At 42.9% G+C, this 16,720-nt stretch overlaps 2 protein-coding genes across 3 annotated transcripts; one reads left to right on the top strand and one right to left on the bottom strand.

The window, feature by feature from the left end:
• Nucleotides 1-373: 373 nt before the first annotated feature.
• Nucleotides 374-7,039, bottom strand: ssr1 (signal sequence receptor, alpha). Of its 2 annotated transcripts, XM_018741740.2 has the most exons (9): nt 6,893-7,039; nt 4,631-4,743; nt 4,402-4,489; nt 3,852-4,114; nt 3,630-3,706; nt 3,190-3,268; nt 2,604-2,697; nt 2,050-2,064; nt 374-1,358 (listed from the first exon to the last, which is right to left on the bottom strand). In XM_018741740.2, exons 1-9 carry the CDS (start codon nt 6,960-6,962, stop codon nt 1,303-1,305), a joined length of 855 nt encoding a protein of 284 aa, XP_018597256.1. In that variant the 5' UTR covers nt 6,963-7,039; the 3' UTR covers nt 374-1,302. The 2 variants fall into 2 exon arrangements, with proteins under 2 accessions (XP_018597256.1, XP_018597257.1); XM_018741741.2 differs by lacking the exon at nt 2,050-2,064 and having other exon boundaries at nt 6,893-7,038.
• Nucleotides 7,040-7,700: 661 nt separating this feature from the next.
• Nucleotides 7,701-15,397, top strand: riok1 (RIO kinase 1 (yeast)). The gene is made up of 17 exons (XM_018741719.2): nt 7,701-7,861; nt 8,989-9,184; nt 9,465-9,555; nt 9,659-9,728; nt 9,928-9,970; nt 10,430-10,522; nt 10,778-10,890; nt 11,042-11,122; nt 11,436-11,522; nt 11,952-12,089; nt 12,176-12,279; nt 12,377-12,483; nt 12,678-12,743; nt 13,445-13,564; nt 13,686-13,739; nt 14,109-14,240; nt 15,092-15,397. The coding sequence occupies exons 1-17, from the start codon at nt 7,806-7,808 to the stop codon at nt 15,200-15,202; spliced, it is 1,662 nt and encodes a 553-aa protein (XP_018597235.2). The 5' UTR covers nt 7,701-7,805; the 3' UTR covers nt 15,203-15,397.
• Nucleotides 15,398-16,720: the final 1,323 nt, after the last annotated feature.

Raw genomic sequence — 16,720 nt, 5'->3', positions numbered from 1 at the left:
TCAAGCACCAGGGCCCTTATAGGAATTGAGGATTTTTCTGCTGGGACACTAGATGGGTCCATCTCAAACCAGCTAGTCGATGTACCGGTCAGATACTACCTTTGCTTTACTGGACAATACTGAAAGAAATCTCTTAGGCTTCATATACCACAAAACCATTTATTTTCCATCAAAAAGTCACTGGAATTTAGCATTTCGTTCAGTGGTCACTGCCTGAAAATGGAGGGGGGGCAAGAAAAGGGACAAAATACTTTAGCATCCTCACTATTGAAAACGGCCCGATAGGATGATGAATCCTGTTGTACATTAGCCACCAATGCGACGAGTCCTGCTAAATAACCGAAGACAAAGCAAGTAGATGGACTTGTGCTGTAATAAATTTGCAGCCGGCATGTAAAAGCCACGGTGGGCGACCTTTGAAGGGGTAAGGGGTGCAGAGCTTGAAATTCATCTGGAAGTGCAGCTCATACCAAGCCACAAACTTTAAATTAAAGGACATGCAAAATAAAATAATAAACAGGTCAATGCATGACTGAAAAATGAAGAGCTTACTTTCAGCCACTTCTGTTAAGTGGAACCATGCGTTCTGGAATATGCAAAACGGAAATAAAACAAGCATAAAATGCTCAATTTACACTTGTCCTTGTTGCCCTCTTAAGGAATACATTAAGTCACATTGTTCTAACAGAATAATAAAAAGCAGGCACACTGAACACTATAGACAGGACACCTGGTTGGACTCAGTCTGTCACAGTTTGTAACCTACTCACATACCAAAATATTCAAACATTTCACCAGAGAAGCCCATAAAAACAATTACCTGCATCCATGCACACAAAGCTTTCAATTCACGAGTAGGGAAGAAATTAACTCCTGGGCATGTCAGTGGTAGTTTGTCAAATCTCACTTGCCTTATTTATTAAGGAGGGGGGGGAAGAGAGGGGGGGAGAGAAAAAAAAAAAAAAAGTCTGGACCACATCTCCACCCGGCTTTTTCCAGTTTTGTTGGGCAGCACAACAGACAACGACCCTTTGTGTCCCTCAGCAGGACCAACCAGCACTTTGCTCGCTATGAGGACAAATTGAAATGATGGCTATAGGATCCGTTCACGAAAGTGAGACGGTCGTGTTCCTACGGAAGCGGAAACCTTTACAAGCCCATTTAACCATTTCTTAAAGTCAAAACAATGAGGGGCTGTGAATTTCAGAGATGTGGCTGGTTGGCTCCTCCCCGTCTGGCTCGCTGTGCCTTGTGACAAGATCGGGCGGCGGTTGCGTCTGATGCGTCGGTCGGGGCGGAGCGTCACTCATCGGAGCCGGCGGACCTCTTCTGCGTCCTCTTTCGGGGCGAGGCTTTATCTGTGGGCGAGTAACCGCAAACCCAGGGCAAATTTGAGCGTGTGCGTACATTATTGAATATCGAGAATCATACTAAGGCCCCACGTTTCGTTTCTTTTTTATTCATTTGTTTTTAAAGGGAATCTTCAAGACGGCAAGAGCTACCAAGGCCGGAAGCCTCGAGGCCCCATCCGCAATAGCTGTTTACACACTAGGTACTCCAGTCTCCCAAAGAGTTTTGAACACATTCAAGATACGTTGCAGTCATTTGTACTCCAAGCGGCCAAGACAAAGCGAGATAAAGAGCCTTTCATCGCAAGTTAGGAAGCAACTGATTGGGGGAGGGGGGGGGGGGGTCCTCAACACTGACAGAGAAAAAAGGAGAGACCAAACAAAGAAGAAATGCTACACTAATAGTCTGTGTACTGCTTGTTCCCCCCCACCCCAAGCAGACACCTCCCACACACACACTACAGTGGCAAAAAAAAGGGGTCTTGCTGCTCACTTTTTTAAATAAATAAAACCATCAATCTCAGCCTTGCGTACTAAGGATGGTCTGACTTTGTGCCTGCGTGCACGCCAGTTTAAGTCGACAGCATGCATGTCTGGATTTCATTCATGCCAGAACCTCCCCATCCCTGGTCCACCCCCCTGCCCTCCACAAACATCTCGTTGGTTACCCACCACCACAAAGGAAGTGCAGGAACCTCACCTCGTCTGCTCTGCACTGAAGACGCACAGAGGAAGAGAGGAAGAGACAGCAGAGGAGGGGGTTAGAACAGCAGCAAACTGGGGAAAAAGCAGGGCCTCCAGAGGCTGATGCCCCACAAAGCACCACTACTTGACTATTAATTGGAATGCCTGTAATGACATGCTGCAGGAAGAAAAGCATCGAGTGAACAGGAAAGAGAGCAGCAGAGCAAAACCGTGAGTGAAACCCAAATTCTTTACAAAATTTCCATTAAATATACTATTAGAGTGTACTGGAAACACTAAGGGCAACATCAGCCTACAGTCTTTTTGTTATGAACACAATGAACTGTTTCAGGGTGACCCAGTGTGTTCCTAGCCAGTCTAGGCCAAGATCCACCAATGTTATAAGGGGGAAATGCAGCTTTAGCAAACACACACACACACACACACACACACACACACACACACACACACACACTTTGGTAACAATAATACATTACAAACTGAGCAACCAACGGATTTAAGTCTAACATGTAACAGCAAAACAAGCAAACACCAAACCGTGGGACTTACTGATCTGGTTGAGGGTCTCTTGAGGAATCCAGCTCATGTCCACGTCATTATGGTTTGATGTGCCCATTTCCACTTTGGGTGCCGGTCTTCGTCTCTGTAAGCAGAAACGGAGCCATAAAGAGGTTCAAAGTCATTTTATCCACAGTGGTTTATACTAAAACAAAACATTACTACCTTTACAAGCTACTACAGACAGAAAAATGTTAGACTCAGGGTCTTTAGCAACAACAGTTTATTTCTTACAATTCTGTCATCTGCAGTTAGACAATAATGAAGATAAACCAAATCTAAATCTATATGAAATTACATACAAAGTAAAATATTTACTTTCACTTCCTAATCTCATAAGGTGAATCCTGCAGGAGAACAACACCTCATGGCTAGTAAGGACAGGTCAGTTCTGGAAAACATCCGTGAATAACTGCAAGCTACACTACAAGATGAGTCAAAGCGTTTTCAACATTTCAGGCTGCCGCTGATTCAGTCTTCCTTGCAATGAAAACCTGCACTTTTTATGCGCTCTATCGTCCAGCACTGTAGGAAGGATGTGCTCCCTTCGTGCGCATATTGGTCTTCCTTAACTCACCTTCCTGGATTCCAGAAGCTGATGGAGCCCAACCACCAGCAGCAGACCCAAGCCAGACAGGAAAACGTACATGAAGATGCTGAGGAGAGTAGGGGGGAGAGAAAAAACATTTGTACCCAGTGTTCAAGATATTCACAGCACACTTACCACAAAACCAATCAGCTGATCAGACCTCCTAAAAAGCCTTTCACCAATCACCTTAATCTACTCTTCAGCATTCTGTTCTGATCAGTTGGTTACTCTTCTGTGTCAGAATGGCAATGCACTGAGATGTAATCAATATAACGTGGCTGTTCACACTGATAGGGCTAAACTCTGCGATACTGCATTTTCAAGACTACTTAATGCAGTCATTTCACAAAGCAGATACTAAAGCTACATGAACTGAACAGAGTACACCTGATTTCATTCTTTACAAGTGGCAGGGAGGCATCTCTTACGTTTCTCCATCCAGACCATCTTCTTTTTCAGTGACGGTCACAGTTTGGTTGAACACAGCATCTTGGAACACATTTCCCTATTAGAACAGTGTATAAAATTGTACCAATGTAATTCAATCAATCCATCACTTTATGGTTAATACAGTAAAGTGCCAAGGAGTTTCAGCTGTATATATGCAGCAACATCCAGAATGACACCAAGAGCTTTAATGAAACACTCACGGTGCTGTCTTTGTAGTTGAGGTTAATGACCAGGCCGAAGGGACGCCCACCCATGGGCTCTGCAGGGATGAAGGAGTACTCAAAGGTGGCCTGCCGCTGTGGTGACACCAAAGTGCCCAGCTGCAAGGCTGTGAAGTTCTGGATGTAGAATTGGAAGTCCTGTGGGTACCGAAAAGAGGCATCCAGGGACTCCACCACAAAGTCTTCGCTGCCCTTGTTGGTGAAGCCAACCAAGAACTTCACAATGTTGTTGGCAGGGAAATCTGAGCCAAAAAACAGATGTCGCAACAATTAGTGGAATAAAAGTCTGAGGAGAATGATCATAAAATGCACCCACAAGGTCCTTTCAGCACAAGTAATGTTTAGTTACAATTTACATTCTTTCTAAAGCTAAAATGTCTCTTTACCCACTACTGCTACAGACCAGTACACTGCTCTTTGCACAAAATCTTGCTTTTACAATGTGTGTGTCACTATGGATAAAGGTGATACCCAGGTGGATAAAGAGGAGGCAAAAAACATATGACAAACAAGGATAAGTGGTTTTCACCTTCTCCTTTCACAAACAGGATAGTGGTGTCAGCATTAGGAGATGCCTTTGCCTCTCCTGAAGGAAGGTCTTCCTCTTTTTCTTCAGTCTGACAGTCAAATCATGGTTTGCATCCAAGAGTCAAAGGATCCCAATGCAAAGAAAATGCACATTAAAAAAAAAAGCAACTGCTAAAATCCATACACCGCACACAACATTAGGATACAATAAAGTTGATAAATTGTGTTACCAGTTCTGTATTATCATCATCCTCAACTTCTGCTTCATCATCTTCATCTTCAGCAATCACATCCTCTGCAGCCTCCTCGTCTTCCGTTGCATCCTGCGCTGCAACTACAGGCCCTAAAACGAGGAATTTAGAGTTCAAGGGGAGAGGCAGGAGTGTCGACATCCTGAAGGTTAAACATAAGGTGACCGATGACAAGATATCCCAACATGTTATCTGCTCACTTCTGATTTACGCATTGATGACAGAATAAGGAAGCTTTGTGTCAAGAAGACAAACTGATTGCCTGTGCAGAGCATCTTCCAAAATCATAACACAACATCACACCATTTTACCACATGCATTCACTCCACATGAGATAAAAGTTGTGGCCTGAAGGGTATTTATTAAAGGGAAGTATGTGAATGACAATTAAAATCAAAATATCTAATTACTGAACTAAACAACTGATCCAAATTCAAAATCCATCTCCCTTTTTCAGCTACTTGCTCTATAAACACAATTTCCTGAAGTGCAGTTGCTCAAGTAGCCAAGCGGGGAAAGAATTCATTTGAGCAAATCAGAGAACTCAAACACCCGCCCATGTTCGGACCAAACTCGCTTTGTCACCAGCTGAAATGATACAAACCGGTGATACGCAAACACTGCCCAGACAGCAACGAGATCTTCCTTTCGTTGCGTCTCTGGATACAGGGCCAGGACTGCAATAGGTCTGATCAATGAAAATTTAAAGGATCCTTATTTTAAATACGGTTTGCACAAATATGAGCAAGCAGTCCAAAAATGATGACAACACATGGACTTTAACAGGTGCAGTTTAACAGTATAAAAGGCATTTACTTTGCCCACCCTCACGTGCAAGACTCTGGTGCACTCAGGTTTACATCCTAGCTCTTCCCGTGAAGTTAAAATCATGCAGAGAGAGCCGATACTGGAGCGTCGGAAGCTGTCGTAACCTGAAAGTCGTGGGTTCGAATCCCGATGCCGCTGTACTTCCTTCAACGAAGACATTTACCGTGAACTGACACTGCACAAATACACTGCTGTTTAAAAGCCAGAAATCACGGTGACGTTGGACATCTAAATGGTAAGACGTGGACAGAACATGGAGACGTTTGAGTCAGTGAGGAATAGGAGGTCACTGAACAAACTGCTCTCCATCATGGACACTCCTTCCCACCCACTGCACAGCACGCTGCAGAGACAGCGAAGCTCATTTTCTAAAAGACTCATTCAGCTCCGCTGCCGTAAAGAACGGTTCAGGAAATCATTTCTATTGTTCGCAATAACTTTGTACAACAGCTCACCTCTGTGTGACAGATGAACTATTCAGCACTATTGTTAGTTCATCTTGTTACTGATTATATTACCGTGTTGTACAACTTGCACTTTACTGTTGCACTACATACTGTTTTAATTTATTTAATATACTTTTTATTCTTTTATTTTTCCAACAGTATACATAATTGCACATGTATCTTTATCTTGTATTTTTCCACTTGTTTTATATGTTTTTTAAATATATATTGCAAGTATTTATCTGACTTGTGTTCTGCTGCTGTAACAATTTCCCTTGTGGGATCAATAAACGTGTATCTATCTATAATCTATCTAAGATAGCTAGGAAAGACAGCTAAAATGTCAAGAGCACTAAACAGAGGATAGACACAAACTCAATGTATGTGTGTGAGAGAGAGAGAGAGAGAGAGAGAGAGAGAGAGAGAGAGAGAGAGAGAGAGAGAGAGAGAGAGAGAGAGAAAACTCAAGGGCTCCCTCCTTCGGGTCCTGACTTGGCTGTAAGGACACGTCAGCCCAACACATACACACAGCTCACTGGCCCTCTCATAAAAGTCACAGTTGCTTAGGAGCTGTATCTTTAACACACAATTCGTGTGTGTGTGTTTTTTTATTATTACTATGATTAAATTCTTACAAGGCAGCAACAGCAGGGATTCCACAGGCATGATGATGAACTTAAAACTTGTCTTGTGAACTGAACACGACGTCAGCTACTGCTCTGCTGTCGGCTTAGGCCTTAGCAACGACAGGTAACAGGTATTGACAGAACATTTTGGCGTAAGGATTGGGGCTCTTGGGGAATTCTGGAGGTGAATATTTATATGTTACAGACAGAGTAAGTCGCCTGAAAAACAGGTTCTGTGCTGCCAGTCAGTCACCGGCGGCGCTGCGCGGTTCAAGTCATTCTGACAAACTAAGCCCAGCAGTAGCATATGTGAGAACACAATTACACAATTACTCGCTTACCCTTCAGCAGAAGGCTCGCTGGGAGCGCCAACAGCGCCAGCAAGAGGAATTTCGGCAGCAGCTTCAGCATCGTTCATCCGACGAAAATGCAATGAACAGTCCACTTCGTACGTTCAATAATGGCGACCGCCGTTCATCCGGGGCACTGCGCACGTACAGTGACGTGGACGCACAGGAACGTCTCCCCGCAGTGACGTAACACAATGGTACGTAGACGCCTGATAAATACCGAGTTTCTCTCCAGATAGGTTTCGCAGTGCCTGTTTGCAGGTTTCCCTTGACTCAGTTAGAAAACGTATTTTACCCTCGTTTCTCAATTGTTTGAGTCAATAGTTTCCATGTTACAAACACAAAATAAGCAAATCGAAATGTAATAAAAGTAATTCGCATAACTTAATACAACCATACATATATTTTATTTAACATGATGCGTGTGTTCACCAAAATATTTTTTTAAATCTCTTTAAAAATTAAACAGCGTTACTGTCCTACTGACAGTGTTTGATTCATTAGTTCACTCTACTCGGTATGAGCTAGCCTAAAATGAGAAAATACACCGCAGCAATACAATCAAATATTCTTTGTAATATTTTGTATCAGAACATCACGTTTAAATCTTTAAGATATGTAACAGAATTATGTGTAAAATACTTATATTTTTAAAAAATCAACACGTACACAATGTGTGATTGCAATACTTTGTCGTATTACAGTACAAAGCTAGCTCTCCATTCCGAAACGCGTTTCACCCCCACTCGTCAGCGTTAGATTTGGTTCTTCTCGGTCGCCGTCCCCTCGGTGACTGATCTCTGCCGGCGTGAGCGAAGCGCCTCGTGCGTCTCCTGGCCTTCAGTCGCATTCGAGTCGTTTTCAGTGTCGCCAGTTTTACCAGTTTGTTCATAAATTCATCGTCATGTCTGGAAACGAGATTGTCCCCGGACAGTTCGACGATGCAGAGGAAGAGGACAGGTTTGTACTCCGGCCGAGGCAGCGACGAGCGATAAACATAAAAACAACTGACTGTGTGTCACTATCGAAATATTATTAAGTTAACATCATGATTTTCTTTTGGTTGAACTGCTTGTTTTGTCTCTCAAAATTAAAACTATCTATACCTAGTTAGAACTGCGACTGAGTTAAGGTAATTTTATATTTGTGCTGTTAATTGTGTTTTATGAGGTAAATGAATTTGAACATACTCACTCTGACACACACACAGTCACTCTGTGTCGTATTAGCTGTATCATGATAAGTGCAGTTACTTTGTTTCTTTCCACTGATGCACTGTTTATCGCTTGAGTAGGTGCATAAAACGCAGGATAGATGAATCCTGATAACCTTCCTACAATTAGTTTTTTTTTATTAAGCCTTAAGGTACACAAACATTTACATACAATACAGGAGTAGCGGTTGTGTAAAGGTTTATCTAGGCATGATGTTCATAAAGTAACGGCGCATGAGCATTTACACCATACGTGAGCTGGAGAGATCTTGGGCAAAGGGGGTCCAGAAAAGGTGAGTTTTCAGACCCTTCTTGAATGTAGACAGAGATTCAGCAGTTCCGAGTGAGAGGGGAAGGTCATTCCATCACAACAGAACTGAGAACCTCCACGCTTTACTTTTCATGTGCGGGACCACTAAGCAAGCAGAAGTAGAAGAGTGAAGCAGTCTGGTTGGGGTGTAGCGGTTGATCAAGACCTGTAAATAGCTGGGAGCAGTTCTGTTGATGCATTTGTACACAATAACCAGGGTCTTCTCTGAACTAGAGCTGCTGCCTTTGGACCCAAAGGTCGCAGGTTCGAATCTCTCCTCTAGCTGTAGTACTCTAGAGCAAGTTACAGTACTTACCCCTAATTGCTCCAGTAAAATTAGCCAGCAGTATAAATGGGTAAACAATTAAGTATCTTAACATTGTAAGTCATTTTGGAGAGAAGTAAATGCAATAAATGTAGATATGTGCAATATGAGTAGGTCTGTACTGTACATCATCATTGAACCAAAGTGAAGCCTCAGGTGTGCAGTTTAGGAAGGAAGGAAACGATTGCTGTTCGCAGGTCTGGGCTTTGATGATACACTAATTTAAAAACACTGTTCAGAGACGAGACTGGATTGGTACTGGCGGCGTTGGAGTCACTAATTGGCAAAGTGGACTTGACCGTGCCGGATGGAAGATGTAGGTACTCCAGTGAAGACGACGAAGATGTGGATGAAGATGATGAGTGGGATTGGAATGAGTCCGGAGGAGATTTTACCAAACGCTACACAGCCGTCCGGTCCGGAACCAGTCAGCAGGTAAGACTGGGTCCGGGGAACGGAATTATTTTGCACTTTACATGATCATTTAATCTATAAAACTGTTGGTAACCATAAAATGCAAGTGTGATTTGTTATGGTTTGCTTACCAATACGATTGTTTGATTAGTATCTTTTAAGTTGTTGTGGCTTGTAATCCTTCATCAATACCAGTTTATACCACCAGTGAAAAATGTCATGTATTTATCACATGTAACAGCAGACCTGTTAACACCGACTGAATGGTTTTTATTTTATTTATTTTTTATTTTTTTTAAAGTCAAATAGACAGAATCCTAGCGGCAAAAGTCTGAAGATGTCAACCCCCACTGACAAGGCACTAAGAAAGTTTGAACACAAAATTAATCTAGGTGAGAACAGGGTGACACTCAAATACTAGATATCTAGAGTGGTGTTTGTGTCCTGTCCTGAACATCCTGATGTTCTCAAGTCTTGTTCTCTGTCTTTTTCCAGACAAACTCAATTACGCCGATTCTGTTATCAACAAAGTGACCGAGATGCAGAGACAAAGAGATGCAGACACGTACGTAAACCGCCATCCTGCCTTTCTCAAAGTCTCTGTCACAGTGTATTAATTTGGGTGCAGTGCCCCACCTACAGATAAATAGTTTCTATGTCAACACCTCAGTTTTTAAAGAAAAATGTGGATATTTTAGTGTGTCTGCTGTTTCTCTATAACTTTATTAACATTTGATATTTTTTATGTCCTTTTCTAATCCCAGGCATCGAGTTAAAGACAAATCGGACAGAGCTACAGTCGAACAGGTCTGTTTCATTTTTGCTTTAGTCGAATTCATTTTTAAAACTGGCGCTTGGAAAAGATTATCTGAATGTGCTTTTGACCTTGTAATAAGTTAAGTACAAAAAGACAGAAGAATCAGCATCAGTAATAATTATTGGTTTTAGTAACAAACACAAAATCAGGTCAAGTAGTCAGTTAAAAACAACTGTTGGGGGGGGGAAGCCTGAAGGCAGCAGAGGAAAGGAACTGAAACTCCTGTGGCTGATGAAGGAGAAATAAAAATCCAGCCCAAAACCTCCCGGGTGCCCTGCCCTTCATGGCCTGCTGATTTTACACTGGTATTAGTATTGGGTGAGCAGTTTTTGGGCATTCTTACACTAATCTCATCTTTTATGATACATGGTGCCTGTGGTTTTTCGAAAGGTTTAGAAACCAAAGACAGAACCAGTTGAATTCAAGTGTTCTGTCTTTGGTTTGTCCAGGTCTTGGACCCAAGAACTCGAATGATTCTCTTCAAGATGCTGAGCAGAGGAGTTATATCTGAGATCAATGGCTGTATCAGCACAGGCAAAGAGGTGAAATTTCTCTCATCTGTAATCTACTATCTTATTGTACAGTTGATTGTATATGATTGATGCTGTTTTGTGGCATTTGTACGCTGTTCATGAGGCCAGTTGTCTGACAAAGTCTCTTGCTCATGAGTCTCAGAGAGCAGGGTATTTATTAGGGTAATCCTCAGTTTGTGGGAGAGTTTTGTCCGTGTTCTAAACGATCACTGCCTGGGAATCCTCACCTGAAGCGTCACTGACATCGGTTTCCCATGTAAACAGGCAAATGTTTACCATGCAACCACCCCCTACGGAGAGAGCAGAGCCATTAAGATCTACAAAACCTCCATCCTGCTGTTTAAAGACCGAGACAAATATGTCAGTGGGGAGTTCAGGTAAAATCTGTACATTGTGTATGATGTTTGTTTTTTTTTAAAAATTTAATTTTCAACAGTTGCCTGTAAATGCAGTTCTTTACTGGCTACTTTTATCAACAGTAAAGTGTTTTTTTTTTTTTTTTTTTTTTTTTCCTTTTTCTTTTTAAAGATTCCGCCATGGGTACTGCAAAGGAAATCCCAGGAAGATGGTGCGCACCTGGGCAGAGAAGGAGATGCGAAACTTGATCAGGTCAGCTTTGCTCACTCGTAGGTTCGGAAACGGGTTGTTTAAAAGCCCATGTCATTTAATGTTAATGGCGTTTAAGAGCTTCACAATACCAGATGAGAAGAAAATGAGCTGTAGTTTTGAGTTTCTTGTGACAGTGGGACAGTTTCATGAGAAATATACCATTTATTGCATGTTGAATGGTATTTATTTATATGATTGGTCAACAAATTCACGTTAGCTGTTCTCACTTATAATTGGTAAGAAAACCTGATGACAAAGGTTTAGATAAACACTGTCAGTAACAGTTTGGTTGTGTTGCCCTTGTGCTGCTCAGGCTGCAAACTGCGCAGATCCCCAGCCCAGAGCCCATCATGCTGCGCAGCCACGTCCTCGTCATGGGCTTCATCGGCAAGAATGAAACGTGAGCTCCCACCACCTTCTTTCCAGTGCATTCTGGGCAACAGCAGCCAGCCTCTTTGTCACATGCGTCAGTTTGGAAGAGACTGAGCTAAAAAGAAGTAAAAATGATGATCTCAGATCCTTTGTGCAGTGCTGTGTGACAAGAAATTGATTTGAATTCATATAATTGTGGAAATTGAAGTTGGATTTGACCTAAATCCTTTAACCATGCAAGCCTTGTTCTGTGGTCTTAATTGTAAGTTTAGGTTTAATAAATGTAATATGTATTTCGAAAATCCCTAGACTTTCTGAAATGTATTAGAAGGCTTTAATGTGGCTGTTTATTGGTTCTTTATTCTCTCAAACCTCAGTAATCAAGCAAAGAGATTGCAACTGATGGTCTAGGTGTGTCAGATTGGCTAGTGGTTTAATTTGTGCTCTTTGGGTTTAGACCAGCTCCTCTCTTGAAGAACACACCTCTCTCAGAGTCCAAGGCCCGGGAACTATACCTGCAGGTCATCCAGAACATGAGGAGGATGTATCAGGAGGCACGGCTGGTGCATGCAGACCTCAGCGAGTTCAATATGCTGTGAGTGTTCCTCTGCAAACCAAGCACAGCGCACTGGAGTGTTTTCTTTACTTCTTATTGCCTTTTTTTTTTTTTTAAATGCAAAGTTATCACAACGGTGACGCCTACATCATCGATGTGTCGCAGTCTGTGGAGCACGACCACCCTCACGCTCTCGAGTTCCTACGAAAGGACTGCAGTAACATTAACGGTAGGTCAGGCTCTGCTGGGACTTCGGCCAGCACGTACAAAGCGTCGTCGCCGCTGCCGCCTTGTCATTCGCTGCATTGTGTCCTCTGCATCCTCAGATTTCTTCCTGAAGCATAAGGTGGCAGTGATGACTGTTCGGGAGCTGTTTGAGTTTGTCACCGACCCCTCCATCACCAGTGACAACATTGACAGCTACATGGAAAAGGTTTGATTGGAGGAGGGGAGAGGGGTCCAGTTGGCATCTGGGTCATGGACAGTGGGGCTACACACTTAGCTACTTGTGTGGGGTGTCCAGTGTCGAGGATGTTTCGTGTTTGAGATGCGCACACGGTAATGTTACAGCGGTTCAGCTAGAAAACGGCAGTACTAGTGTGTGAAGTGATTTCCTTCCTCTTAAAGGCAATGCAGATCGCAGCTGACAGAACAGTGGAGGAGAGATCCAATCAGGACAAGGTGGATGAGGAGGTAAACGCCCCACGATGCCGTTGACTGTAGTGATATGCGGACAAACGTGTTACAATAAAGCTGCTCTTGCTGTAGGTCTATGCATTTGTTTGAAACACCCTCAAAGTTCTTGTTTATAGCTTTAGTAAATAGTTTTACATTTCAAAGTTCCTGGGTTGTAAAACCAGGCTTAGGTTTGACACTCGTTCATTCAGTGTGGCGTTTGCGTGTTCTCCCATTTATGTGGGTTTCTTCTGGGTGCTCTGGTTTCCTCCCATAGTCCAAAGAGACATGCTTCAGGTGAACTGATGACTCTAAATTGCCCATTGCTGTATCTGTGTGGCTACACAATGGGGCAGCTGATAGTGTAGTGATTAAAGCCTCCACTTTCGCATCCAAAGGCTGTAGGTTCGAATCTCACTGCTGTTAGTTAGCTTAACATTCTACATCGCTTTGTCAGATAAATGAGCAAATGTACTCTGCAGTGGACTGGAGTGTTGTCCAGTGTTTATCCTGCATAGCCCAGTGCATTATGCTTGTGGAACAGGATCCAGACCACCATGACCCTGCTGTAATGTAAGTGATTGTCAAGAGCAAGCAAGTGTAAATGTGAGTTTAACATTTTCAGCAGCAGCATTACTGAACTAAGGTATCAATACACATTTTATGAATTTTACCTGCAATGTAACATTTCCCTCCTTGCGTGTCCTCAAAATTCACAGGTTTTCAAAAAAGCCTACATTCCCCGCACACTGACAGAGGTGAGCAACTATGAGCGGGATGTGGAAGATATGATGAAGATGAGGGAGGAGGAGTCTTCGCTCAACGTCCAGAATGACAACGTGAGTCGTGGCAGCATGTCCACTGAAACAGAGCCCAACCTGCCGCAGTTTGGGCTAAAACAGTTGTGTGTGGAAGGTGTGTCATCGCTCTGCTCTCACCTGACCTGTGCTTTCCTTACAGATCCTGTACCAGACGGTGACGGGGCTGCGGAAGGACCTATCTGGAGTGCAGACGGTAAGACCAGCCTCCTGCCTGCCTGTAACTGTGCAGTGTGTGTGTAGTATGTGCACAGTGTATGCGTTTGCCTTGTTCTGAACACCAGTATTGCCATAGTAGTGTGTTCAAGTGCCACACTGGATACAAGCTCTTTAGAGGAATATTAAAAGTAGCAATACACCAGTTCTTCAGTCATTCAGTAAACACCCACATGTCAGGATAGTCAGAATTGCTTAGTTTCCTCTTTTTAATTTGAGTTTTATTTTTCAGCATAAAGTCATTTCAGCATAAAGTGCAGTCATCTTTTTTGTGCTGTGTTACTGTGTTGAATAGTCATGTCATGAGGCAGTGGTGTGTGTGTTAACATCTCTCCGTTCTCCTTTCAAGGTGCCTTCTCTCCTGGAGGACTCCAGCAAGGATGGGAGCTCCAGTTCGGAGGAAGATGACAGTGAAGGATCTGGGACGGAGGAGTCGACCCCCAGGAGGGAGAAGAACGAGGAGCCACAGATGGACAGGAAGGTGAGAAGCAGGCGGGCAGAGCTGGAGCAGGAGGTGTATCTGGTGGGGTTCGGGGTGGAGAAACTCGTCCTGTGGGCATCATATGCTCCCAGCTGCCTGAGATTTGACCGGTCTCTTTCATAATGGCTAAACCAAAATAACGAAGTAAAGAGATTACAACTGATTGCAACCATCAGTCACTGGAGGTTGTGCCTTTCATTTGAAGGACCCACGTTTGAGTTCCACCTCCTGCAGTAATAGCCCTGAGATATTAAACAAATTTCATTTAAATATATTAACATTAATAGTTTTGAAGAAATGTCATCCAAATGAAAAAATTTAAAAATATATTTACATTTATCTGAAGCGACGTACATCTCATCTCAGTTATTACAAGCTTACAATTATTTACCCATTCGAACAGCTTGGTAATTTTACTGGAGCAATTTAGGGTAAGTACCTTGCTCAAGAGTACTACAGCTGGAGTTGGGGATCAAACCTGCGACCTTAAGATCCAAAGGCAACAGCTCTAACCACTATGCTACAAGCTGTCCCCTAAATATATGCGTAATACATGAAACAATGAGTATAGTTTCATTCTAGAGAGATGTTAATTTGTAACTCCAGTGAGGGTCAGCATCTGCTACTTTATATAGACATATACTTCACTGGAGCAGTTCAGGCCCCTTCTTTTTTTTTTTTTTAAACCACAACTGCGTTCTTCTCAGATTTAAAAAGATGAACATGAAGTTTAAATGTTCATGTCCTTTGTGACCATGCTAACCAGTGTGCCATCATGTTGTCTGAGTTGATCCTGCAGTGGAATCACATGGCATGATGTGTTATTTCCTGTGCTATTTCCTGTGTTTCAGGAAAGAAAGAAACTCACAAAGGAGGCCCAGAGAGAGAAGAGGAGAAACAAGACGCCGAAGCATGTAAAGAAGCGCAAAGAGAAGGTGGCCAAAATGAAGAAGGGCCGATAGTGGCACATCAAGCCAAAGTGTGCCTGGGATCACAGTGTTAAGACTGCGTCAAGACCACCTATGTAGACTGTGTGGGTCACCTTTTCTCACTTCATGGACTGGTATAAGTAACAGTAAATACATGTAATAAAAGTATTTGTAAATGCCTATAAAACAAACCCAAAAATTTAACCTGGAGTTACATTCCTTTCTCATTTATGGCCTCTTTGCTTCTTGTTGCCATTTTATCTTTTTTCACACTGAGTAAAAACCAGAGGGCTTCTCTTTATGAAGTTCTTTCAGTATATGGAAAATAGACAAGAGGATGATTCACAGATGAGTGCAGCTGAGCCCCAGTTGATCTGGAAAGGAAATCCAAGCAGACAAACCTGAATTAAAGTTCAGCTGACAAATTGTAGTAGCTGTGTCAGACTGGCAGGTTTTAAGGTGTACCATATATGTGAGAGATGAATACAGGATGTGTAGTAGTTAGACACGGCAAAGACCTTGAGACCTACAGCACGTTGAGTATAATCAGTATCTTCCAACAGCCGCCCGCATGTGAAGAGCCCTTCAATCAGCCCTGTGGGAGGTGAACGATACTCCACAGTTCATAGCTCATTTATGTTTGACCGCTTTCTGTTGCTCACAGCATCAACGTTCATTGGAGGAACATTTTCTGGCAGCTGAAGTAAATTTTTATGCTGTCATCAATCTAAAACTATGTATGGATGCTCAATTTGGAACCGACGAACTACTTCACATTGTTTTACTTCAAAGGCTGGTTTTAATAGCCCACGATACCAGGGAAATGCTTCCTTTCCCCCTAAGGTTTTTGGAAAGTGAAGACAAAGACCTCCTTGCCTCTTGATCAGTTTAGCGAATTCATAGAGGTCTGTAGCATGATAAGGGGTATGTAGACATAGAGGACTTGTGTAGGAAATCTCATGGATCTGTAGAACATAAACCCAAATGTCACTGTAATGTGCTGTTGGGTGGAGGACATCGTTGGAGAGATGGTGCTGCTCCCTTTCTGTCCATCACTTCAATGCCACGTGACCTTAATGAGCTCCTATCTCTCATCTGCTCTCCTTCGGTCGTCTCGGCGCCGTGCCTCTGAACCGTGCAGGAGCCCTTGAACGGGGGCTTTGGTCTGACGGGCGGTTAATGTTCGGCCTTCGTTTTAGTTTGTCGGAGAAAAAGCGAAGAGTCCTCAGAAATGATCACCTCTGCACTTGTACTTGCTTCTATGTCAGAATAATATGTGACGTTTCATAAGTGAGCAAAGCGTATAAACGAGGAGAAGGTTGCGTTTTCCATTGTCTATTGCGAGGGCTCGGCTCGTCTGTAAGTATAAGTACTTTGACTTTAATGACCAGGAACGTCAAAGTACAGGTAATGAAAGAAAACAAGAATGATTTATCCAGTAGCAAAAAAAAAAAAAGAATGAAGATCCGCATCGATTATATTTAAATATTTCCCAGCTGCTTTCTTTGTGGGGCAATAGATAAAACTCAGTGACCGAAGGCAAACCCAGAC

The sequence above is a fragment of the Scleropages formosus genome, chromosome 7, assembly GCF_900964775.1.
Source record: "Scleropages formosus chromosome 7, fSclFor1.1, whole genome shotgun sequence".
Taxonomy (NCBI): Eukaryota; Metazoa; Chordata; class Actinopteri; order Osteoglossiformes; family Osteoglossidae; genus Scleropages; species Scleropages formosus.
The sequence above is the reverse complement of the archived record's forward strand: the minus strand, read 5'-3'. Positions and strand labels throughout refer to the sequence as shown.

Excerpts from the sequence above, each read along its gene's own strand:
- riok1 (XM_018741719.2), top strand. The coding sequence starts at position 7,806 with ATGTCTGGAAACGAGATTGTCCCCGGACAGTTCGACGATGCAGAGGAA. Across the intron at positions 10,891-11,041 it reads TATGTCAGTGGGGAGTTCAG|ATTCCGCCATGGGTACTGCA; the intron begins GTAAAATCTGTA and ends TTCTTTTTAAAG. Across the intron at positions 12,744-13,444 it reads AGGACAAGGTGGATGAGGAG|GTTTTCAAAAAAGCCTACAT; the intron begins GTAAACGCCCCA and ends CAAAATTCACAG.
- ssr1 (XM_018741740.2), bottom strand. The coding sequence starts at position 6,962 with ATGCTGAAGCTGCTGCCGAAATTCCTCTTGCTGGCGCTGTTGGCGCTC. Across the intron at positions 4,490-4,630 it reads ATGATGATAATACAGAACTG|ACTGAAGAAAAAGAGGAAGA; the intron begins GTAACACAATTT and ends TTTGACTGTCAG. Across the intron at positions 2,698-3,189 it reads AGCTTCTGGAATCCAGGAAG|AGACGAAGACCGGCACCCAA; the intron begins GTGAGTTAAGGA and ends TTCTGCTTACAG.